Source organism: Xiphophorus couchianus, chromosome 19 (genome assembly GCF_001444195.1).
Source record: "Xiphophorus couchianus chromosome 19, X_couchianus-1.0, whole genome shotgun sequence".
Taxonomy (NCBI): domain Eukaryota; kingdom Metazoa; phylum Chordata; class Actinopteri; order Cyprinodontiformes; family Poeciliidae; genus Xiphophorus; species Xiphophorus couchianus.
In genome coordinates, this window is record NC_040246.1 from 11,061,546 (window position 1) to 11,086,317 (window position 24,772).

Below are 24,772 nucleotides of genomic sequence, written 5' to 3' on the forward strand. Positions count from 1 at the left end.
ACCTGTGTAAAGGCTGCTTGTCAATTGCTCCATAGTTACGACACTCTCTCAGGTTAAACTATTGGGGAAATAGAGATAGAAAGCTGTGACAGAGTTAACTGTTGCTCACAATAACAACAAGTCACAGTCAGGGGAGAAGAGGAAATTGGGTTTAAGACAAGCATGAGACTGAATGGAAATGTCTTACTTACCAAAAACACAGCTTCACTGCTTTGCAAAAGTTTGCATAGCTCCATATAGCATTACAACATAAAACTTCACTGTCTTTGATGTAAGTGACAATCCAAGTAGAACAAAATGGAAGGATATACATGCATTTCAAATTATTTTTACAAAGGAAGTACCCTCTAGCATATAGAAACAACTTCTATGAAGCAGTGGTGAAGTTTACAATCAGCCTTACCGGTACCGTTGGTGTCCACCATGAGACCCTGGTTGACGTGGTTTTGGATGAGCAGAAGAGTCTGCTCAAAGATCTCCCCGGCACGAGCCTGCTCCACCGTGTAGGGATCACGTGGATATCGGAAAAGAGCGAGCAGCTCTCCTGGAGTACGAGGCTGACTGGAGAGATGAGGGGCATGAAGATTGCGGGGAAGGCAGAAGATGAGAAGCATATATTAAAATAAAAAAACAGAATAGATCAAGAACATATCTTCTCCTAAAATTTTTCAGGTATCAGAGACAGACAGAGCTTGCTATAGTTTCTCCTTTGAAGCATTTCAACAAGAGGAAATGTGTATGCAAACAAAACCTTGCATACACATGAGTCGCTTCACTGAGCTTATGAAAAGCCATTCACTGAGTTTCTGCAGCTTCCACTCACTCAAAAGTGGATATTGGCGTTATTCTAAAATTTTTTGGAGCTCTTTCAGCTCAACCTATCTTCCAAAAAACACTTATTAACTTCCCTGGCCTTTCCTAAAGAAAAGCATCCCGAAAGCATAATGTCATTTGCTTGCATTATGGGTTATGATACTATTCCACCACACATATAATAGAGCTTCTTCCACACTATTTGCTGTGTCACTACATGACTTGTTGCAAACAGAAAATTTGAGTTAGGTTTTATTTCAACAATAAACTTTATTTGCTACTTCCGCAAGACCAGGTTTGTGGATTGCTCAACTAGTATCTTTTCTGTCAACAAATCCTTGTAGTTGAGCTGTGGATCTCTGCAGCTCCTCCATAGTTATCATAGACCTCTCAACTGGGGAGATCTTGGGACGATGGTGGCCCAAAATGGCGGCCCTAAAGTGGTAGGATGCTGTAATCAGTGGGTCGCCGGTTGAATTCCTGCTCCACCCACCTTGGGCAAGACACTTCACCCATCTTGCCTGATGCTGGTGGTTAGAAGGGCCGGTGTCAGACCGCCCCAGGTAATGCAATCCAGTAGCTTGCGATTATCAACATATGAATGCATGTATGAATGAAAATGATTCATTTCATGAAAAACATCTTTGAGTTTTCTAATAAAGACCTATTTAAGTCTGACATCATTAACTGCTTCCATTTGTGGCTGAGCTGGTTTTATGGTAAGATTAAATCCCACACAGGTGGAGTCTATTTATTTATTAGGTTACTTCTGAAAGCAATTTCCTGAACTGGATTTTATTTATGTGTACACAAGAATAAAGGAGACTCTTATGTTTAAAACCATGTATAGTTTTCCTTACACTTTACAATAATGTAATACTTTGTGTTACATATGAAGCCTGTTATTAAAATCCAGTGGTGGGCACACTTCTGATAATCTGTAATGGTAGAGCTAATTTTTCATTTAGCGCTTTAGCACTTATATTTGAAAATGTTCAGTGCACTTAGCTTCCCCTAAATTATTTTCCCAAATAAATTCTAAAGAGCTAATTTATTTCTCTGTTTTGTGACCTCTCAGTTGAATAAAGTTTGACGTTTATGTTGAAATTTCGATTATCAACTATTAAAAATTCTCAAAGTAGTAATACGTTTTTATTCATGCTCTTATTTTGAAGTGGGTGAAGACCGTTTATGCAGCAGTTGAGTTTCTTCTCTTTTTTCCCCCAATAACTTTATTTCAAACAAGAAACATATAAGAACAAAATAAAAAATGGACAAAGAGAACAAGATATAAATATAAATAAAATTTCTAAAGATATAAATATATATATATATATATATATATATATATATATATATATATATATATATATACAACAATTCAAAATTGAATTGGTTCTTGACTGTAGTCTTTCAAGGGCAGACAAAATTGAAATGGTTGGGGCATATAAATTTGATATTAAGGACTAAATATATAGTCCTGTATATAATTGGAGTTAAGAAAATCTGGAAATTGGGGTTTCGCTGTAGATATTTGGAAGTGTGAATTCGATATTTACTGTTAATATGTTAATAAAAAAAAAAAGTTAACATTGTAAATGTTCTGTATGACTTACTCTAGGTCTCATTTTTATATTACAAATAAAACAACATAATTTGTTAAAGTAATTTAATTTATTTTCCTTTAAAAATGTTTGTTAGAACCTTCCAGAATATCTTTGTATAGAAATAATTACAAAACAGATTCTCCTCACACTCTCCACCTGTGCTGCGGTGCAGCAAATGATGTTTATTCTGAACCCAGAATGCCCAGGCTTACATAAAACATTGCTCTTCTGTCTGTATCTTTTTAGCCATGCTGTTTAAATTCTTTTAGTGTTCTAAAATATTGATAACAAACTATTTGATAACTGAATAAATAAATAAAAAAATCTATCAATGGTTTAAGTTTTTGGGAAGCAGTGTGCACCACTACTGAAATTTTCGAGGATCTGTCTTGTGTTTTTCAGCAGTCTTGTGTTGTTGAGTCAGACGAAGAAGCATCACTCGTTCCCCATCCCCGCTGGAATTCCTTTTTGTTTCTAGACGACTGACTCAGCCGAAGAAAAAGCTGCATCCTATTCTGTGATTGTAATTTAACAAAGCTGGAAATCCCCCTCATCGCAACAGCGGCTATGGCTATGCTGTGTACCGGTGTGAATTTATCATTTTCATGTGCGTGCGCACGCCTGGGTGGGCAGGAGTGTACGGAGTGAGCATGCCAAGAAAAGCACAACTGCTAACCACATCATTCAATAGGATGGAAACTTCTAAAAGGTGAACTGAGGTCATCTCCATTCCTCACAGTGACAGACTTCAATGCCTTTGTTATCACCTTTTGACTCTAATAAGAGCTTCACACAGACAGGAAGGAAAACGAATAAGAGACAAGTTCAAGTAAGACAAAGAAAAGCAATGAAATAGAAATTTATTTCTAGACAAATATGCCTGATGGAGGCATTTGCAAACTAGATGATCTTGAGAGGTGAAAAACAAGATTCCTGATCCATGAAGCAACATTTAAGTCATCTGGATGACTTGGGTTTACTTTTACATGTTCAGTTTTTATGCAAAAAAGTCAAGTGCCAACATGAACCGGGGCAAACTTTTGTTTTACACCCCACAATCATGTTGGCCTGCATCAGCTGTGTGTGTGACTGTGTGCTTTAGCACTTGGCCTTCATCGACTAAAAAACTATTTTACATTTAATGCAGCACAGTCATTGTATACTGCTATCATCTGAAATATTGAGACATGTGATTTTATTTAACTATTTGAATATACTCCAACTACTTATAATGCAGCTCTTTTAGAAAATACTGTTTTGCTTGATATACTACTTTAATATGCCACTATTATAACCTATAAAGCTTGGAGTTTTGAGTACCTGGAAAGATTTGCCACATTTTCTTAGCACAACTTCAATTAGCTTAAGCTAATACATGGCTAATAGACAGCCATGGTTTTGGGGCCTCAAGATGATTCATAAATCAGGGCACAGTTACAAATCTTGATATTAATTTCAATTCCTTTGAAGTGACATAAAACATCTTTGAGTATACCTGTGGCTTTTTAATGTCGTGACGAAACTTTTTTTTTGGAAAAATAAGTTATCCAAAAAAATGAGCAACACAAGCTTGAAAATCTTTTTCATTCCTCGATGTCTAAAGCACAGCTAAAAAAGTTTTTCATCTTTCAATAGCAGCAAGTTCTAAACTAATATTGCGATGACCGGAAAATGCTACTGTGCTGTGATGTTTCGATGGTGGTGGGTTACATTTTCTGAGACTCTTTGGATAAGATCCATGTAAGGATGGAACTTTTGGCACATTAATATTACCTTCTGATTTGTTCTGAAATATCAACGACAATTACAGAAGAAAAAATCTTGAAAGCAGCTATTGCAAGAATTCTCAGGACATTTTCAATTGAATATCAAGCACTTTGATTGCCTTCTTAAATGTATTATACGTTAGGCTTAGACAAAAAAAAAAAAACCTTGTAAAAATCATGGTTTGTTGTTTTCCATAAGCCATGCAGGGAACATTAAAATCATGTGAAAAACAGATCAGATCAGACCAAAACTGAACTGCTTGAAATAAAAACAAAACACTTTCTGGCACAAAGCTGACATCGCAGATCGTCCTGAGCACATAATCTACATTGTGAGACATGTGGGTGGTAGCTTTATGCTGTGGGGATGCATTTTTTGGACGGGAGAGCAGTTCAAAGTTGAGATGAGATAACCCTGAAGGAAAGGAACCCTAAACATGCAGCAGGAGCTTCAATAAAAATGTAGAACACGCAAATCCATGTTTAAGCCTACAAATACTACAAACCTTTCCGATTTATAGTATTTGAAAACAATATATAGTTTTCATTCCTCTTCACTATTATGCCCTTCTTTCTGTTGGTCTGTCACATAAAATCCATATGCTGTTCTTTGATTTTTGGGATTGTTAACATACCAAAATGGAAACAAGTGTGTTTGTGTGATACTGTGTGTTGTAATATGTTTGCTGTGCGAGTTTATTATGTCCTACCCGTCAAAGAGACGTCTCCTTGTGGACTCAATTGCACTGTCCACAGTACGGATGGCCTGCTCTATGGATGTGGTCACAAATGTGTCTCCCTCTCGGCTGATAGCAGGCACTGACAGAAAAAGAAGAACAAATTAATGTAGAATTTAAAACAAAGAGAAGAAAATGTAACAGGAGTATTTCTTTGTCTTCTGGTTTTCTTCCCATAAATACATTTAGAAAGTAACTTTGACTGATAAAAATGTCGTGATGCTGACTTTAAAGATGTTTTTTTCTCTCAACACCATCAGGCTTCCATGCCTCTAAAAACCATTTCACTGCACATTGATTGACTTTATGGTTCACTAGCAAAGTACTGCAGTCTGACCTCAAGCATTACACCAGGGAACACAGATACACAGAACTGACTACATAGATCTGACTAGTCAGCAGTAGCCTGTGACCAGATTACTAAAGGGCATGGTTAAAGATCATTAGCAGGAGTTACTGCTTCAACTCTGAGATTCGGTTTTTACTAAGATAAAAGTGTTATAATGGTTGTTCCATAACAAATTGCACATATGTACTGTATATATATATAAACATTTTTACCTGTGACTGTAAGCACCATTCGAGCAGCCTGGTATCCAATGGGGTTCCGGGCAACACATTCATAGCGTCCAGCATCTGCAGTGCCAACATCTTTCACCTCCAGGTAACCTTCTTCACTGATGTGAAACTTGCCACTCTCTGTTATCTGAACACCATCCTAAAAGACAAAGCAACTGAGAAGATCAGGGATCTGAGCGCTCCAAGGTCAAATAAATTCACTCTTAGGAGCAGTGGTGGTTCTTGTGTTAATGTCTTCCTTTCCTTGCTTCTGCTGTCCCTAACCAATCAAAACACATGACATTATCTATTTCTTGGGGCACGACACAAATGCAGGGCAGTGGTGCACAAGGCATGTAAAATAGTTTCCCTATTCTCAACAAAAACCGGGCACCAACATTCAATTAACTCCACTTGCATAAACGCAATAGAAAACTGGTTCAAGCATAAAAGATGGACGAGTCATTTTTTTTATCTGGTGTGTGTGCACCCCCCTTTCTAGTGCCCTGGGCAATTGTCAAGATGGCCGTTCTAAAAAACTGATACTGCTCAAGTCCAAACTCAATGTGCTGAGGGACGCCTTTGCCTGAATTCTGTTGTGATAACTAAGAAACTGTCTGAATAATTCTAACCTTGTTCCAGGTGAGGACCGGGCGCGGCTGGCCCCGAGCACTGCAGGAAATCTGCACATCCTGACCAGACTCCACAGTCAGGTCCCTTGGAGCATTTGTGAAAACAGGCGTTACTGAATAAGTTAAAACATACACACACACACATGCAAGTTAATAATTTTGCACCACAGCCCAACATAGAAAGTATATATACATATCATTTTGCAATGGACCACCACAAGGAAGGAAACAGGATTTCATGGCCACAGGCCATATTAATTAAAGTGGTACTTTTATTTCAGGGTGATGTCCAACAGATGGGTTCTGTGTATCAAAAAACCTGCTTTGAGGCAATTCTGCAAATTTTTGTGTTTTTCTTTTTTTTAATATAAGTAATATATTTTTTTAAAAGTTTCTCACCTCTTTGCTCGATGCTAAGCTGCACAGTGGTGCGGACTGTTCCCACCGTGCTCACCGCCTCACATTCATACTGGCCCTCATCGTGTGCAGCAACCCGAGTGATGCGGAGCGTACCGGAGGCCAGGATGACGTGGCGGCGGTCTGAGGGAAGAGGACTTCCACCTCGAGTCCATATGATCAGTGGTGTTGGATAACCGCTTGCCACACAGGGGAAATCCACCGTATTACCCTCCAAGACTGACTGGTCCTGTGGCGTTATGGTGAACTGGGGGGTTGCTGCATAAGAGAGAAGAAGGTAGAAATATATTATATTTAATAATATTCATGTTGTAGATAGAGAATGTGTACATGTAACAGCTTGTGGACTTTTTGTTTTACTGAGTAGATAATTCTTGAAAATCTGATTCCCCAGAGGAGGCAGAGATTGTGACTTTTGCACAGGCTTGTAAATCATTGGTTCACTCACCACTGGAGACTGTAGAGCATTGTTAGTCTTTGTGTCATGCTGTACTGTCTAATTTTTCACAATCTAAACTGTCTTCATCATCCCCCCTTCACTTCTCTCATATTTCAGCAAGAGCAAATAAAAAAAACACAAAAGTACCCCCCTACACACACACACAGATGACATTTTGTACAAGCCTGACTCTAATTAGCTGAAACATATGACTCACTAAAACGAAAAGGACACAACATTTCTCCAGCTGGGAGTGTTTTATTTGATTTTCAGACCACAGCTGCACACAAACTGTTAAGACTACAGAAAAACTGAGAAGCTTAATGAGAAAATCAAAATGGGAAATTCTGTGATAATTCCCATGAGATTCACTTTCTCATCTTACTGTTGATCTCTGAGCATTGTTTGGAGCTGCACAGCTGTCATGCTCTGCCACCAGGGTTGTGGTCCAACACACCGCCTTAAACACTGAGGAGCCATTATGCAGCATGTACTTTAAGCCATGTTAACAGCCATTACTACATGGAAAAACATGGTGTCATCTCAGGATTACAGGCTGCCACGCTTTCCTGTGTTATGTCGGGCCTGTAATTTCAGCTGCACACTCAATGAAATCATGTTCACAGGAGGCAATAAAGCTCCGCTACACATAAAACTGAATGGCTTATACTGCGAGGAAAAAAGCCATGCAAACATAGAAGGCATTGTAGTACTGAGCAATCAAGCCCATCACTTCAGCTGAGTTTGTTTTTTTAACTAGTACGCAAACTTCTTAGGCCAACCATAAAAAGACATATGATTTCAATTGTGCACAGGATTGTAGCTCACAATAGTTAAATTCATTTCTATGCCTCAAAAAAGTATCAAAAAAAAAAAGCATGAAAGAGAAAAAGTGAGTACAAGACACTTGAGAATGAAGCCAAAACTTTCCAAAGAGTGATTACATAATGTTTGGAACATCTAACTCAGGCATTGATGCATAACATAATGGCCAACTGAAGGGAAAGTAGTAACAACAGTGTCCAGCTTAAAATCCACCTTAAATTGTCATTCGTACAGTAACGACTTACATGGGGATTTGTCGACGAGCAGGAGAAAGTCAGGAGAAATGCTCAGAGAGCTAGCAAGATGGATTAAAAGTACCGGTATTCTGTGGTGAGCCTAGCCTAGTGTTACAAATATTTCACCAAAAGATCAATCCACCCATTGCCAATATCTGCTTCTAATTGAAGCGTCACAGGGGAGCTAGTGCCTAATTTACAAAAAGATAACTCATTAAGTTGGTCAAATTGAGGTAAACATTGTATTTTTTTTTTCTTTTTTGACAAGCATAGGTACTCTGGTGTGAATACGCAATCACGCTAGAGTATGTTGCTCTATTCACACTCAGGTTTAATCAACAATTTTTTCCAACAGCTTTCATCAAAGGACTTTATCTTAGAAAACTTTGCCATAATTGTGCAAGCCTCACATTTCTATAAAGAATCACTCAATGTTTCACTTGTGTTTTAATTCCCCAAATGGTTTGTTACACTAACTAAACTCTATCAGTCAGACAGTTTAGCCCAAAATGGTATTTGGCCCTTAAAGGTTAATTCAAGGCAAACACTCAGATGGCAGCTCCAATCAATTGCCTATGTTTATTTCAGACACATATTGAAAACATTTTGCTGCTACTACTGACTACTGAGGGAAACATGCAGGAGGAATGTTTGGATACATAAGTAACTGATTTACTTAATAAAGCAGGTAAACCTTTGAAAATATAATTTACTTGTAGCAGAACTTTACTGCCTTTTAACTTATTATATTAAATAAACGTTTATTTCCTCTAATTCCCCCCCAAAATATATATATATATTTTTAATGAGAAAAGCATAGGAGTACACTGACCATGGCAAACAACAAATTAGCAATAAATGGGATGCAACACTGCCAGCTCCCAAACACTCAGTGCTTAACTCTCCTCTTGTCTGAAACAATAACACGGCAACAGACTCATTAATGAAAACAATGTGTACTTTTGAAAGGTTTTTGCAACACACTTTTAACACATAACATATAATGTTATATAAAAATAACCCTTTAGCTCCATGGGTGGTTTATGATCTTGTTGCCCAGATGCTTCTTGTGCATTATGCTTGTCATCCATACATTATTGTCGAGATGGGGTCTAAAAGTATTCTCTGGGAGAAAAATTTGACTAAAACAGCCATTTTGTATTTTGTGAATACAAATTACCAAGATTCAGAAAGGAGATGAAGTAAGTCAATGTATGACTTTTTACAACAAATTCTTTGGGGAGAGCCCCAGGTTTAGGGCCCCTAAGCTCTTAGGCCCAATAATGCCCAAGACAAAAAATGAGAGGGTTGGCATGAATCCAATCAGAATGTTGTGATGGGGGCATTTACATGGCACATTTTTATTCAGATAGGCTGTTTATTCTGATTACTTACGTCAAAGTAAACATGGCTATCGACAGTGAATGGAACATTTAATAGAACGACTCCTGGATCTGAATCAAAGTTTTTCCAAAACCCAGGCCCTGCACAAACCTTAGTGGTTGGTAAGTGAGTAGTGTGCTTAAGAGTGAAAGCTGTACCTCTCTTAGATTCAGTGAAATATTTGATAAATCTCTGAGCAAACCAGATTTCTCTTTTGCATGTACGCCGATGATACGGCACTGTGCCGAAGTACTATGAGCTGAGTGATCTGATCCCTTTAGTTTCTCACCTCTTTGCTCAATGTTGAGCTGCACAGTTGCGCGCACTGTCCCCACTGGACTCACTGCCTCACACTCGTACTGGCCTTCGTCATGGGTCGCAACACGAGTTATATGGAGGGTACCAGCAGGCAGAATTGCATGTCGTCGGTCAGAAGGTAGTAAATTTCCACCTCGAGTCCAGACAATCACTGGCTCTGGGTAACCGCTCGCCTCGCAGGGAATATCCACGGTGTCACCCTCCAAAACTGACTGGTCCTGTGGTGTGACGGTAAACTGGGGAGTCGCTGTTCAAAATAGGAGAAAAAATAAAACAACAATATGACATTTTCATGCAGATCATTACAACTATTAACAAAAATAAGATTTTCCAAATATTTTTAAAGATTTACAAAAAGCTAGTCCTCTGTCAAGATGACACATCTATGTTGTGTTTAGATTGTGATGAATATTTGGAATGAATTTAAGTTTATCCCATGTTTGTTTTTATAAGAATTATGATTGACTAATTACATTTTGCTTAGTTTTTGTGAGATTGATGAATGTTTTTATATGAATAACACAACAGAAAACATTTAGGATTTATATAGTAAAAAAAAACATTTACACTAATAGAAATCTAAATCTAAAAGCTTTACCTTGGACAATGATGCGTGCTGTAGCATGTATGGTATCCACATTATTGGAGGCGAAGCATGTGTATAGTCCTCCATCCTCTCGGACAACATTCTGGATGTAAAGCCCCCCAGATGGAGTGATGTTGATGCGAGTGTCACTAGGCAATGGCGTGCGGTCACCCTTCGTCCATGTGACTCTTGGCTGTGGCTGACCAGTGGCGCTGCATTCCAGGGTCACGCTCTCACCCACCAGCACCTCCGTGTTCTGGGGTTGAATGACAAAACTTGGCCGGGCTGGAAGAACAAGAGAAGGGGGAGGAGTAAAGTTGAAATGAGGATCAAGATAACTTCACTAAGCCCTACAAAGTTCATCAACATTAGAAAATGTTTTCTTCTTTGCAGATGACACAACTATGTTTTGTTAGGGCAAAGTTTTTTCTGTTCCAAATACTACAAAAATCAATAGAAATACAAATTATGACAACCTGTTACTTCACAAAGCTAAATAGCAAGCTAAATCTAGAACCAGACAGTTTTATTAATAAGGGTGTCCTGATCCAATATTGATATCGGAAATCATTGTGATATCAGCCACAACATGAGTATCAGATAATATTGGCCTGCATTGAGCTTGAACTTTAGTACAATTTTCAGATTTCAACACTCTTCAGTGTTTAGAGTATCTATATCAAGCATCTAAATTACTGCCAGAACTTAACTCCACAGTACGACCCAAAAGAAAAAATCCAACTGAAGCAAAACAAACTCAGTGTTCAAGTTTTGAAAGATAATATAAAACATTTTAAGCAACCAAACAGAGTGATGTATTTGTTGTTGGCAACAACTTTAAAAGTTCTAGAGAACTGGGTTGTAGCTCAGTTACAAAGACTACCTTTGCTTTCATTTACTCAAAACTGAAAACAACTTAACCAATACCAAACAATTTTCAATGTTTATTGAAATAAAATGCAGTGGATATGTATCCTTATTTGGTCAGTGATTACAGTGGAATGAAGAAAACATGTTTGCAGCAAGGGATATGTGGTTTACCATCACATAGACAGGAAATGCACAACATCAGTTCTCAGAAACTTCTGATGGGCTCAGTTTCAACCAAAACATGCACAAAAATATTCTGTTATCAGTTGTTTTGCTTTATATTTGTTTTTGTTTTTTTGACACAATAAGTCTCCGTATAGTTAAAACTTGCTTGGCTCACTTTGCTCTTGATAGATGACAGAGAAGTGCTTGTTGTTTTTTTTCTATTACAATTTTCAAAATATGCCTCTGTTTGGTAAATTTTGTAACATAATTAACCAGAATATGCTACAATCAAATGATCAACAAGTCATATCAAAGTAGCCATGAGAACTTTAGCCAGATTTTCCAACACAAACTCACATCCCTGCATTATACTGTAGTTTGTGAAATGTAATTACTCCCAAATGAGCCTGTATTCAACCTCTATGAGAATGTGTGGGAAACTGCATAACAAGCTGGTAGAGAAAGGAAAGTAGTGGACTTACAGGGGGCTCCAAAGTATCGAAGAGTGACCTCTGAAGTCTTGACTTCCCCAGCTACATTCTTGGCCATGCATTGGTAAACTCCCTGGTCAGTCTCTCTGGTGTCTTGAATCATCAGAGTCCCATCTTCCAGGAGGTTCAGACGATTGTCATCTCGCATATTTAAAGCATTGCTGCAAACAAACAAAACAAAAAAACATGCAAATATTGTTTATTCTAAATGGTTGGATGGTTTTATACTGTGTTTTCTGTGTCCTTGTAATATTATTTGATTTACAAAAATATTCCAAAATGTTTTCGTTGTTCTCAATGGAGCAAAATATAAAAGACAGTTGAGGGAAGTGAAAGATATCAAGTATTGGATATGGTAAACATAACATACAACATGTGTTAATTCTTTGATGTAAACACCTAAATAATATTTACATTTAGTTTCAGTTGTACATTATTGTTCTAAACAAATATGAAGCCAATGGGGGCCATCACATGGCTCAAAGGTAGAACAACATTTACAGAGGCCATATTTTTCTTTCCAGCTGTCCTGAGTTTTATTCTCAACTGCAGGCTGTTCGTCGCATGTCTCCTTTTTCTTCTCAAGCTAAAAGTGTAATAAAATCTTCGACAATATGTAGACAACAGAAAGGTTTGTGAGAAACAAACACCTCAAAATTCCAATAATCCATAGAAAATAGATTAATCACTAGGATAGACTACATTTTCTTTTAAAAACTAACATGCGAAATTGGTCTCAGTTCTCTTAATTCATCTTTTTAAGGTTTTGATGAATCTTACTTGTTCCTGAGCCAGATAATCTGAGGTTTGGGGTTTCCCTCAGCCCTACAGGTGAAGTAAACAGTGTTTCCTGATGTAACATCGACATCCCGGGGCTCTGAGGTAATCCTTGGTACCTCTGCAATGAGAAAATTCAACAAGAACAATTAATGACAATCACACTAATCAAAGTCCATGCTTTGATTTCACATTTTGTTACCCTAATAATACAGTGGTATACAAAAAAGTTCAGTCAGTTTAATGGCTTTAAGCTACACAGGTCTTTTGTCTCCAAACCAAACCACAAAGTTGGCGACGTGGGTGCGTTTGTACTGATATTCTGTGTTGGGTTTTCTTCATATACATAAATCTGCAATCCAGCCAAACATCTCCACTTTAAACTCTCCCATCTGAAGGACATTGTTCTCACAGTTGTGTGCAGCTCAGGTCTTTTCTTGCCATTTTCTGAGAATAATTCCTAAGTGCAGATTGACAAACCCAAAGTGTTTGGAAACAGCCTCATAACCATTCGTAGGGTGAGGGGCAGGAACAACCGCATCCCCAAAATGATTGCTGATATTGTGTCAACAGGAGATAATGCATCCTGAATTAGTTTTCCATAACAACATATGGTAAACTTATTTTTTACCACAACTGTACCGAGCCTGTTCTTACATCCATGTTGGAAGAATCTCTAAGCTTATTCAGAGGCCAAATTCCAGAAGTTTCCGACAGGATGTACTTCCTGTACTCAGTGGTGATCTAGATTAATGGTCACCACAAGCATGTGAAATCTAAGACACACAGAAGCAACAAACAAGAACAGTTCCCATCTCCCAAAGGGAGACTCAGCCTCCCACTTTCACAGTGTCTGCTTACCAATTCAGGTTAGAAGCAACTCCTTTAAGCAGTTTCCTCCAAAGTTCTCACACAAGCAACCGCTGTGAGGACGACAGTTTTGCATCCACCAGTAGGTCAATCAATACAAACACCATAACATCTCAACTCCAAAGGGATGGAAGTTGGACTGCAGCTCTTACTAGGCAGCATACCACTCTGCTTACAGGGTCTGAAATGAACCATGAAGGAAAAGACTGATGGAGAGAGGTGTAGCATGACTTTCACCATGTTTTCAGGAAGACATTCTACTCCTGGATGTGAGGGAGTGGGAGGGCTACAGTAGGCAGGAGTGGGCACGTTAAGGCCTTTAAAGTTAGTTGCTGTGATTAAACTGTGGTTAAGATACAGTTGCCTGGTTTAGACTGAGGAATTCAGAGGGAGCTGGAGAAAATACAGGTTTACAACAAGTGGATTTAGTTCTGGAGCCCGCATGGAATCAGACTGATTATGGAATTATCTGGGTTTTCTTTTCCACTTTTATCGCAAAGTAGTGTGAATAAACTTACTGTTATTATCTTATCCAAAACAGACAAATTAGAGAACAGATCATTAATCATCCAATAGCTTGCTATACTTCCGTTGTCAATTCTAGAAAGAACAGAACATCAAAAACATGTAATATTCTGCAAAATTAGCACTTGAAAAATACTCAATGCTGTGAGAGTTAATTCTTGTCTTTACTTAAGTTTGAGAATTAAAATAAAATGGAAAGGAATTGGTAGAGATTATTATTAAATAGCTTCAATGAGCAATAAATTAGCAGCAGTATAAATAATAATTGCTTTTACATTAAAGCAAAAACCATCCCTTCTCAACAAATAATTTGACATTCCTTTTGTAAGTGTGAAACTTATGCAAGTTGATTGGAAGGTTCAAATGAAGGAGCTTTTCTAATGCCTAGATTGCAGTACAGGTAGAAACAGTGGGACTTCTGTCACAAGTATGAATGCAGATGTTTCTCTATGTCAAGGGTTTCTACACATTTTCCAATTCAAGATGATTGACTTCTTCAGACTTTAATCAATTAAATATTTTTGATCTCTTTTATAACATTTTGGATATGTTTCCATTTCTTTCTTTGACAAACTTAAAAAAACATAAGCACAGTCCATGTTGTTCCAAACTTCTCCTGACCTAGTAGGAACATTGCATGTGCTTGTTAAATTTAATATTTGTGCTGTAAACATCCTTTCTACTTAAGAAACAAAATAAGATAAACTCTTATCCCCTCTCACTGATAAAGTGAACATCTGCTTGTTGTTGCAGTGACCACAGATTGACATTTCCTCCAGCTGGGTTGATTTTTCCAGGAGCAAAACAGCTGCAGAGCTAAGACAAAGAACAGAAACATGCGCCTGTGTGTACATCTGCAGTGTGTGCATAGATTACGCAGTTTATACATGACTCAACACAGGTGCTGCTAGCAGGAAGGAAGGCTAAGCTATTGTCTGTATGTATTAACAATGACTTTATTAGATGCTAAAGAAAGACAAAAACAAATTGGATGGAAATTGCAATGAAACTTTGCATGAGAAGTTGAGTAAGCATAGACCCAATAAATTTCTGTGGACCAGCGGTATTTGGGCCCCACAAAGCACCAGTGCTTACATAAACTGTAAATATTTTTTGCACAATAACCAGGAGAATATCCCTGTTTGTGTACATGACTTCATTTACCAGATAAAATTTTTTTCTTCTTAGTTTCAAAATTAAGCAAACACCGTTTTATTAACTTCTATTGGCACTCTTACTCTCCTACCTTTGCAAATCTCGATATTTATTTTTTATTTTGTAAAAATGCGCTGAATTTTGTGGTTGCACCATAATAAAATGTCACAAAGTTCAAGGACTGTGGATACTTTTCCCAGGTGCTATAAAATACCAATGAGGTGAAAACATTAACACTACAAAGGGCTAAAAGCTGGTTTGAAGAAGCAACATGAAGACACTTTTAAAACAATCAAAATAAAGTGTTTATTTTTTCTTCAGTCTTTACCGCAATTGAGCTCCTCAGCAGTGAGGGTGGCCACCGATCGGCCCTGTAGTCGACTGGGATGCTCGCAGGTGGCAGCAGCCTGGGCATTTCCTGACTCGGCGTACTGCTTCAGTAGGTCGGCCAGCCACAGCAGCTCACAGTCACAACTTAAAGCGTTAGAGTCCAGCCGCCTGCAAACATGGACACAATCAAAGAGCAAATCAAAAGACGTAAAAGGGCCCCTTGAAGCATCACAGATAAATGCATATACATCTTTAAATGACTCAAACATATGCAAGTGTTTTTTGTTCATTATTATCTAATTTCAGTTGAATTGTTTGCAGAAACTAATGCTGTTAGACCCTAATTATCAATAAAATCAAAATGGTTGAAAGTTATAAGATCATAATAGACTTCTTCGATATTTTTGATGAGCAATGGTCCGAGGGCCATGAGGAAGTATGTCCTGATGAACCAAAACAACAAATTCCCCCTTCTCACTTCTGGTACGATGCAGCAGGAGAACATCCCATCAACACCTTCTATTATTATTTTTTAGGCTTCCAACAAAATTAAAAGTAAAATAAGATGTTGCAGCTCATCAGTCATTATTTCCTCCTCATTCGAAGTTGTCAACTCGTAATAGTTGTTCCTCTATGTCCTGATCGTTGTGTTTACTACACAGTTGTAAATCACACATATGACAAAAACACAATGACATGTACTGCAGCAGGAGGGGTTTCATAGGAGCTTGTCTTTGAAGGATGTGGTTGAAAATGAACGTGACCGTGCATCGATAGTTCGACTTTGGCTTGACAATATATGCTAGAGCCTGAAGTTTAGATCACTGTTAGAGCAGGCTTTTTGCCTGATTTCCAAACACGATGGGGCCCACTAGAAAAAACTGGAGCAGGCTGTTTACCTGTTTAAAGGACAGGCAAATAGGCCTATATAATTTAAGTTGAGGCCTAAATCGGGGTTATGCATGTCATTAATACTGACTGAAGTCTAAAGAGGTATACGATTAGTTTCAGGTATGTTGCTCAGCGGGATACAAAACCAAATGTTTTACTTCGACTGCATCATTACAAGTCAGGCTTTATAGATAGCACACAATAAAAAAAAAGAAGAAAAAAATCAGAGTGAAAATTTTGTCGCCTAGTAAAAGGAAATCTGCTCATTTGGTTCAGGACTGCGTCGGTATTACAGGTGCGGAAATAATAACATCACGTGTTAGAGGCAAGAACACCTCGAAATGGTTTTGTTTTCAATCCAGTCACACAAGCAGCTCTGAGCTGTCGACCTGCGATCACATTAGCTGTGTGCAGCAGTGTTAAAAACACTCCTTTGTGACAGTTCATGAACTACAGTGTGTCTGGCACCACCAAATCCAGCTCAGTGCAAACAGTGGGGCCCACCAGAAAGAAACTGGGACAGATTGTTCTCACTGTGGGAACTGGTCTCACAGCCTGGACTCCTTTTCTGGTTCAGCTTTACTACAATATGTCACCTAAAAAAGATGCTTTAATTTAATTAACTCAAGAGGTTTTGATGAACAACCTTTGAGGTTTTTAATGATTTTTCACAGTCTAATATTGTTTATATGTTCCTACATAAAAAGCCAAAATCAAAGCAAAGTTATTTGTGATTAAATGTGATTAGATAGGCTTTTGACTTTCTTGTTGAACTCTCATTCAAACATTAGAAGTAAATTTATGAGTGGGAAAAAGAACACTTAAACAAGGGCTGAACAGCAGATGTTTTCTCAGAAGATAAAACTCAGTCATTAAAAAAGCTGGCGTCAAGATTAAAAAATGCCATATTTCAGGAGAATATAATCAGCAAGATGCTGTCATTTTAACAATATATTTCAATGCTGCTCTAAAGATGTGTTTTTATTTAGAATTCTTTGCACTTACAATCGTTTCATGGACTGCAGATGAGCGAAGGTTCCTGGGATGAGCTGTGTTATTCTGTTATTGTGCAAAAACCTGACATGGAGACAGAAAACAGGAAAATTAACAAGTGACCAATAAAACGGGTAGTGTGGAGACAGGATGTTGTTTTTGGTGACTTAATTTTCCGTTTTTAAAACAGGACAAATATCATTGTCCTTCCAGATAATAGTGCCATCACACATTTTTTTCCACTGTAGACACAACAAAGCATTTTCCTGCATATGCAAGACTTTTTGATCAATTTGCCACACATTTCTGTATCCTTCCTTTCAGGAAACTGATTCAAAAATCTTTCTTGTCTCTGCTTTGACTGTGTCCATGGAAATCTTCCCCAACAGCAGCTAAACTACGCACCTGGGAATTCCTTCCTTCCCCTATTCCTCTTTTTTTTTCTTCCCTGCAGGTGTTCCATCTATTTGCACAGACTCAAGGCTGCAAGTGCAAATACACCAGGTTTAAAAAATGAAACAAGAACCTAACGTATCATTAAGTCTATGAGATACAAGAGAAGGAGGGAGTTTCATAAAACCATGCTAATTATTGCATCTAGCTAAATAAACAAACTCTTATAAACCTAGTAACAGTTAATAAAACAGTTTACTGATTCATAAGAGGAGATTTTAACTGTACTCGTATTGTGTCTGAACTAAATATATTTTATGAATTTTGGCAAAAAGATGAGACAGAGTGCACCTACAGTCGTTCCAACTTCGGCAGATGGCTGAAGGATTCCGGTTCCAAAGAATCGATGCTGTTGAAGTGCAGGTAGCTGAAACAGAACAAAATGTACAAATAGGTATTTCAGGTTTCATGATTATAAATTGTTACATTATTCTATGGAATGGAATGGGTGTGGGCAGGGTGTGGACAGGTTGCGGTTTGGACAATAGTGTGTCAGAAATAACTATGGAGAAAACGGCACTGTGGAACTTGACAGACTGCAGGAGTCTACATGTAAGCATTTATGACATACTTATGTTTAAAATTTAAGGGTCCAATTTTAAATTCAAGGAAGTAAACGTAGAACAATTTCAAGAGAAAATGACTGAAATATGCAATTTATGTAAGAATTCTGACAAACACTTGAGACAAAGTCAAAGTAACTAATTCTGGGTGCTTTCTATTTGAATTTTTTATTAGTGTGAATAATATTTAAATAGTTGTGCTCAGTAACCAGTTACTGTAAATGTTATTTTTCATTAGATTACAGAAACCTATTTCTTCTCACCCTAAAGTAACTCAAGTGAATTTTTAGCAAACTTCAGCTTTGGTTAGGGAAAAGGTTTGCTATCACTACTGCATTCATACCTGCCAGATGAGTCATGCAGACAAATGAGTAAATTCATAATTATGTCTAATTTCATTCAATTCAGTAGTATAAAGCAGTGGTCAATAAAGCAGTAGAACCATGTCTTATGTAAACAATATGTAAAAGAAAAAAATTCAAGTCATTTTTGTTTTGCATATTTCAAACACAAACAGCAGCTAAGGCTATTTTACATGTCAAACAGTTGCATTTTTTTTTCATATGATATGAAATCCGATTTGACCAAATTCTATTAAAATCTTCCCAAATCACCTAATACAATCCAATAATAATGTCAGATTATTGGATTCAGATCCAATATCATAAGGCCAGAGTTTGTCCCAATTAAAATGCAATAAAGTCAAATTCAGTTCATTTGTAATGCTGGTTAGTAAAATGTGATCTACTTAAAAATCTTCATGGAAAAAGGAAAAAAAACAACATTTTTTGTTTAGAAAACTACAATATATTAAAATCAGCTTTGCATTTTATCAGATTGGAGACACAAAATATAAATCCAGGAAAAGTCAGACAGGTGGATAAAAATAATCAATAAGGTTTCAAATTGGGATTGCTTCCACCTGAGAGTCAACACTAATGCAGCAGTAAAACAAACTAAAACAACAAAGAACCTTTTAAACATCAGAGATCAGAGAATAAAGCCATGATGAATTTCTTTTAGGCCTAATTCATTAGTGGCTATAAACCATCAGGTTAGGCTGATACAAACCAAAGCCACTGCAACAGCAAATCAGACATAAGGCTTAGACACTTATGAATCACAGGAGAATCATCAACCACTGATTTGGGATTTTCCCCATTCAGAACAATGAAGTCACAATGAGACTTCATGCCTTGGCATCTGTTTTAATAGAATTACTGGGATTTACAACTTGCCACCAACACATAAAGTATTCTTTATTGGGGGAAAATTCAACCCAGCTGCTTGGTCTGACACTGAAAATGAATTTTATTACACAGGTTATTTGTTGTTGATTGAGTTAAGAAAGGGCACAGCACATCAAAATCATCGTTAAGATGACCCACTAAAATATATATTGGATTATACTGAGTTAAATTTGTTTGTGACTAAATTAAAAGGATTATTGCATTTTACTGCACATATAATAAAAACAAATTCATTTTCTGTTTTGTCTCAAACTTTTGTGGGGGTTAAAATGTATTCATTCATGCATTTTGCATCTCAAAACAGTAATCAGTAATCAGGTGTGGTGAATTAATTTGAACTCAGCTATCCAAAGGGATTTAAAGTTCAATCATGATTTCACATTGTAGCCAAACATGGGGCCAAGTTGGTTAGGATGTGTTTTTATTATTACTAATGCATGGAATAACAATTCATACTGAAACATGAATAAAAATGTACAATCTCAGGTTCCCACTGACTGCAGACAACATAAAAATTGAATTAAAGGTAAGAGTTATATATTTTTTTCCAAGCAACATCCCAGTTTGAACTTCTAGTTACTTCTCTTTTACAGCAGGCATCAAGTATTAGTCCAAGGGCCTCCAAATCCCCAAATTGTAGAGATGCACCAATCCGATATTAACAACCGTATCGGTCCTGATATTGAAAGAAGTTCTAGATTGAATATGGTGACAATGTGCCTGAGCTGTTTTTCAGTATCGGATCGGTATTGGGCGATACTGAGCCTCAGATATCTGTATTAGTTTCAAAAGAGAAAAAAAGTGGATTGGTGCATCGCTACAAAACTGTGCACTGTTCAGTACTTATGAGAAACAGTTTAACTTTATCACACATTATGCATGGTTATCTAGAAAAAAATCACACACACACACACAATATTATAGCAAATCATACGGGAGGTGTGATTTTTGCACCAAGAAGACAGACGTAGGTCAAAGCTTTGTACTACAGTAGTCCTGGCTGCAGCACAACACGGCAACATATTAAGTTTTAAAGTTTCAGTGGGTTGGGGCAAAGCTGTCATGATCACCATGCGACTCATGCAGAGGGAGTCAAAGTGGGTCACAGCGCAACAGACAAAGGTCAGGTGCACAAATGGCATGCATAGTGGCAACAAAAAAGGGAAAGAGCCGTCGCATGTAGCAGCATAATGCCCATCTACAACCTAAGAAGCAAAGAACATGCTTTGATTTATGCACTGTATGACTCATAAGCATGTCAGCTTTGCCAGGTTTTGGGATTTTTTTACAGAGGTCCTCAGGAGAGGGGAGAGGGGTCAAGCCATGTACAAATGGGCATAAGAAGGCAGAATGCTGCGAGCGAATAGAAAAGGTGAATGAAGAACTCGGTCACTTACAGTTGCTCAAGAGAGACAAGGCCCTTAAATGCTTGTCTGTCAATTGATTGGATTTCATTCTTGTACAAATAGCTGAAAGGAGAGATAATCAGTGACATTAGTAACACTTACACATCTTAATTTTCCCTATTTATAGAGAAAAAGTATTGAGTCCTATAGCATGTTATAAAAATAATTTAATTTGCAACAAAAACTTAAATAGAGCAACTTTCACAACGGTTTTTACTCCTGGTGATGAATTAAAAACCTTTAAACAAATTCATCTAACCCAATATTGTTTGCCTACAATAAAAAAGCCACTATCTTTCTGTAAACATGCAAAGCATACAGCTAAAGAATAAAGAGAAATTGTAAAAGGTGATGGTTCAAGAGCTGTCCATTATCCTTGTTGATCAATTGACTATTTTTCTTGCTTGCAAATTAATAAAACAAACATTTATGGTATAAACATTTCAATGTATTTCATTAAATAGCAAGCTCTTTCCTCAGTATAAATCACCTTCCACAAGAATAGTTTGAAGTGAAAACTCAATAGTCTCCGAGTTGCACAACAGGCTCACTCAGAATAAGTAGTAAGTTGCTATATGTACATCACAAGGAAACCATTTGCTGTCTTTTCAGTGATCTAAATTGTTACCAAAATATCAAAAACAAATAAGAATGTGAGAAATGATCAAAGTAATAAAAAACATAACAAGTTTCCGTGGGTGAAATGTTTGCTGCAAGTTCCATGTAGTAACAGGCTGTAATCATGAACACAATCTTCAGGATCACCAGGCGCCCCTGAAAGGCAAACCACCCTCCTCATGTGCATATTATTCTTCTGCAATGTCAAAGAAATGTGAGCCTAGAAAAGCAATAGCTTCCAGCTGTTCATCCTTTCATCTCCCATCACACACTTCATGATTTTAACCCGGAACTTAATGAGAAATGCAGATCTCCAACAGGACAAGAATTAAATTTTAAAAAAAAATCTACATTAAAACAAGAAGATTACAAAAAGCTGAATTCTTTCATAGAACAGGAAACCACCAAGACAATTTGAGCTAAACTTTGGTTGAACATAATCACTCTGTAATAAAAATCAAACAAAAGAGTTAAACAGATGCATAATAGCAAGATAAAGGACCACTGTATCATGTTTTTGAATGAGTCAGCTGCAAATTATCCCAAAGTTCATAAATCTGAGATAGACATTGGAAATTGTGAAAATGCCTGTCATTCAAGCAGCAGACACAGTGCCACCCAGACTGCAGCACCATTGGTTAGTATAACCATCTGTGGGAAGACTAAATAGCAAGTTGTCCATTTTGGATTAAATGAGCCATTTTTGTGACTTAAACTTACAACTTTGAAAAGTTGTAACTTCAACCGTATTGTTTAGACCAAATAAACAACATCTGCAAATCTAACTTCAAAATACATTCATGAATAAAGAAAATAGACAGACTGAACTTAAAGTGTGATGAGACACTATAACATCAAAACCCAAAGTTAACCAGCAACCAGCAAGAATACAAAAATACTTAGTATGAAAAATGGCCTTGTCTGTCATTCAATTAATCTTCCTTTCCATCGCTTCTAGATCTTACAACCTTTTCCTCTTTGTTGCAGGTAAACTTAAACAACTAATTAATTAACTAAAAGTGTGTTGCTCAAAGAGACCAGATTGAAATGTCTGGAGAATGTTTCAACAACTCTGATGAAATTTGTTCCTTCACCGGCATTAAATCAGAAGGCAAATTACCTTTCACAAAATTATTCCAACAATAAAGTAATTGTTTAACTTTTCATTTTCAATTTTTTCAGATAGTATATTTTGATAAACTACAAAAAAAATAACCAACCAAAGTGGATGTAAACACAACACACTGCTGCAACGTGTAACTTTTAAAGTTCTACATCTATGGACAAAAGAAAACTTTTTGATTCTCTAATTAGAAACGGCATCTGTAAAATAAAACAATCGGCAAACTCTTTGCATGTTTCCATCAGTCTGATCTGTTTATTGAGCTGGTTCTTACAGAGAAAATAAAGCTAACCGTTAAGCTTTAACTGCATTGAAGATGAATCAGAGAAAGCTACACTGTTCTTCAATGAAAGTGAAGAGGTTAGATGGGAACCTCCAGCTTTAAGCTCTGACTAGCAGGAAGATGTAACCAGATACTTCGAACAATCACGAAGGTTCCTGCAGCGGTACAGTCCTCAGATCAGCTGTGTTTTGACGGGGAGGGGCTCCCTAATTAAAAGTGACTAAAACAGCTGCAGGATTTAATTGCAAATATGGGGGAGGACCGTAAGGAATCTGTAGGCTCTTGAGTGGAATCCAGTGGAGAGGAAAACAAAAAAGCTGAATTGCTCTTGTCTCGAGCCTCTTGTTTGTTCCTACCTGCTGGGAAGTTGGACTCAAACATTTTTGGGAAACAGTAATTACATCTAATTTCAGTTGTTTTTGGTCAAATGGACCAAACCATTGTGTGGTTGTAGACCTAAATGTGGTCTGCTGTGGAGCCAAAACAAAATTCAGTTTTGTAAAAAGTGAATGTGTTTTTTTTCACTTTTACAATTGCCATTTCTTTAATTTCACAGATTTAAGAACAAGTCCAGAAAATGTATGTTTGCTCCCAGTATTTACCTAGTTTGGAGGTAATCCAAAGTATTATCTTTACCTCCCTTTGACAGGACAATACTACTAAGTGTTATCTATTAAATATATCTTTTAAAAACAAGCTGAAACCTTCGGAGAGGACCTTAACTAAAAAATGTTAAATTTAAAACATCCAAAGAACATTGCTCTTGATCTTTGCTTGAGAATTGTTTTGATTAAGGGAAACTTTACTTATTCATTCACATCAATGGAAACAGACTAAGTGGGGGACAGACTTTATCCTCTGAAGTCCTTTTCACCTTGGCAAATAACTCAGCTTGCACTGATCACTAAACAGACACAACTACTTAGCTCCAGTAAGTCTCCTACCAGAGTCAGAGCAATTTTCTGCACACTGCTAAGGCAAATAACTAATTTATACTCAGAGTTCTAAGTGTTTTCAGTTAAACACACTCAAAAAGAAGTAACAACTACTTTTTGTTACTAAGTAGCTGATGTATGACCCAGATTAACTTTACGGTCAGATTTGGTAAATTAGAATAAGTATTCCAATGAGGCTTATTTGTGAGGTTTAGTTACTCCAAATAGCTACCTCTAGATCTTAATAATACTATTTACTAGGGACACATTTTTGGTTTAAAATGTTTTCAATTGGTTATTAACATATTAGAATATAACATATTCTAATGTTAAATGTTGGGTTTTCATCAGCTATAAGTGGAAAATTATAAGTAAGATAAAACATAACAAACAAATGCTTAAAAATAACAGTTTGTGTGTAATTAATCCATTAAACTGGTTTGACTTAGTGAATTGAGTTACTGAAATAAATTGACTTTCAGTGCTACTCTAATCAATTGAATATGACCACATAGTTTACATACAGAGATTTGTATCTAGTTGGAAATGCATTAGTTGATTTATGAAGAGTGATAACAGCATTGTGTTGATTTCCTACAGTAAGCTTTTAATACTATTTTATATGAGAAGCAGTTACAAAGTCACACACTCTACTTGGATGAAATGCAGTGGCTGCACAACACAATTTTACAAATATCCTGAAACAAAGACAATTTAATTTAGGGCTTGCATTTTAAACTCTCATCAACATCTTAGG

General features: G+C 37.0%; 1 protein-coding gene across 2 annotated transcripts in view; it reads right to left on the reverse strand.

Moving 5' to 3' along the window:
• Positions 1–24,772, reverse strand: part of pxdn (peroxidasin) — a 47,662-nt gene that overhangs the window by 10,873 nt on the left and 12,017 nt on the right. Inside the window, exons 4-16 of one of the 2 annotated variants that reach the window (XM_028000464.1) lie at positions 21,048–21,119; positions 18,133–18,204; positions 17,397–17,468; positions 15,499–15,668; positions 12,624–12,741; positions 11,835–12,004; positions 10,330–10,602; positions 9,703–9,978; positions 6,513–6,788; positions 6,114–6,226; positions 5,485–5,641; positions 4,897–5,005; positions 404–561 (exon numbers count right to left, since the gene is read on the reverse strand). In XM_028000464.1, coding sequence (XP_027856265.1) covers positions 404–561; positions 4,897–5,005; positions 5,485–5,641; positions 6,114–6,226; positions 6,513–6,788; positions 9,703–9,978; positions 10,330–10,602; positions 11,835–12,004; positions 12,624–12,741; positions 15,499–15,668; positions 17,397–17,468; positions 18,133–18,204; positions 21,048–21,119 — 2,036 coding nt within the window. The remainder of the gene's footprint in view (positions 1–403; positions 562–4,896; positions 5,006–5,484; positions 5,642–6,113; positions 6,227–6,512; positions 6,789–9,702; positions 9,979–10,329; positions 10,603–11,834; positions 12,005–12,623; positions 12,742–15,498; positions 15,669–17,396; positions 17,469–18,132; positions 18,205–21,047; positions 21,120–24,772) is intronic. The other variant, XM_028000465.1, reaches the window with a different exon arrangement.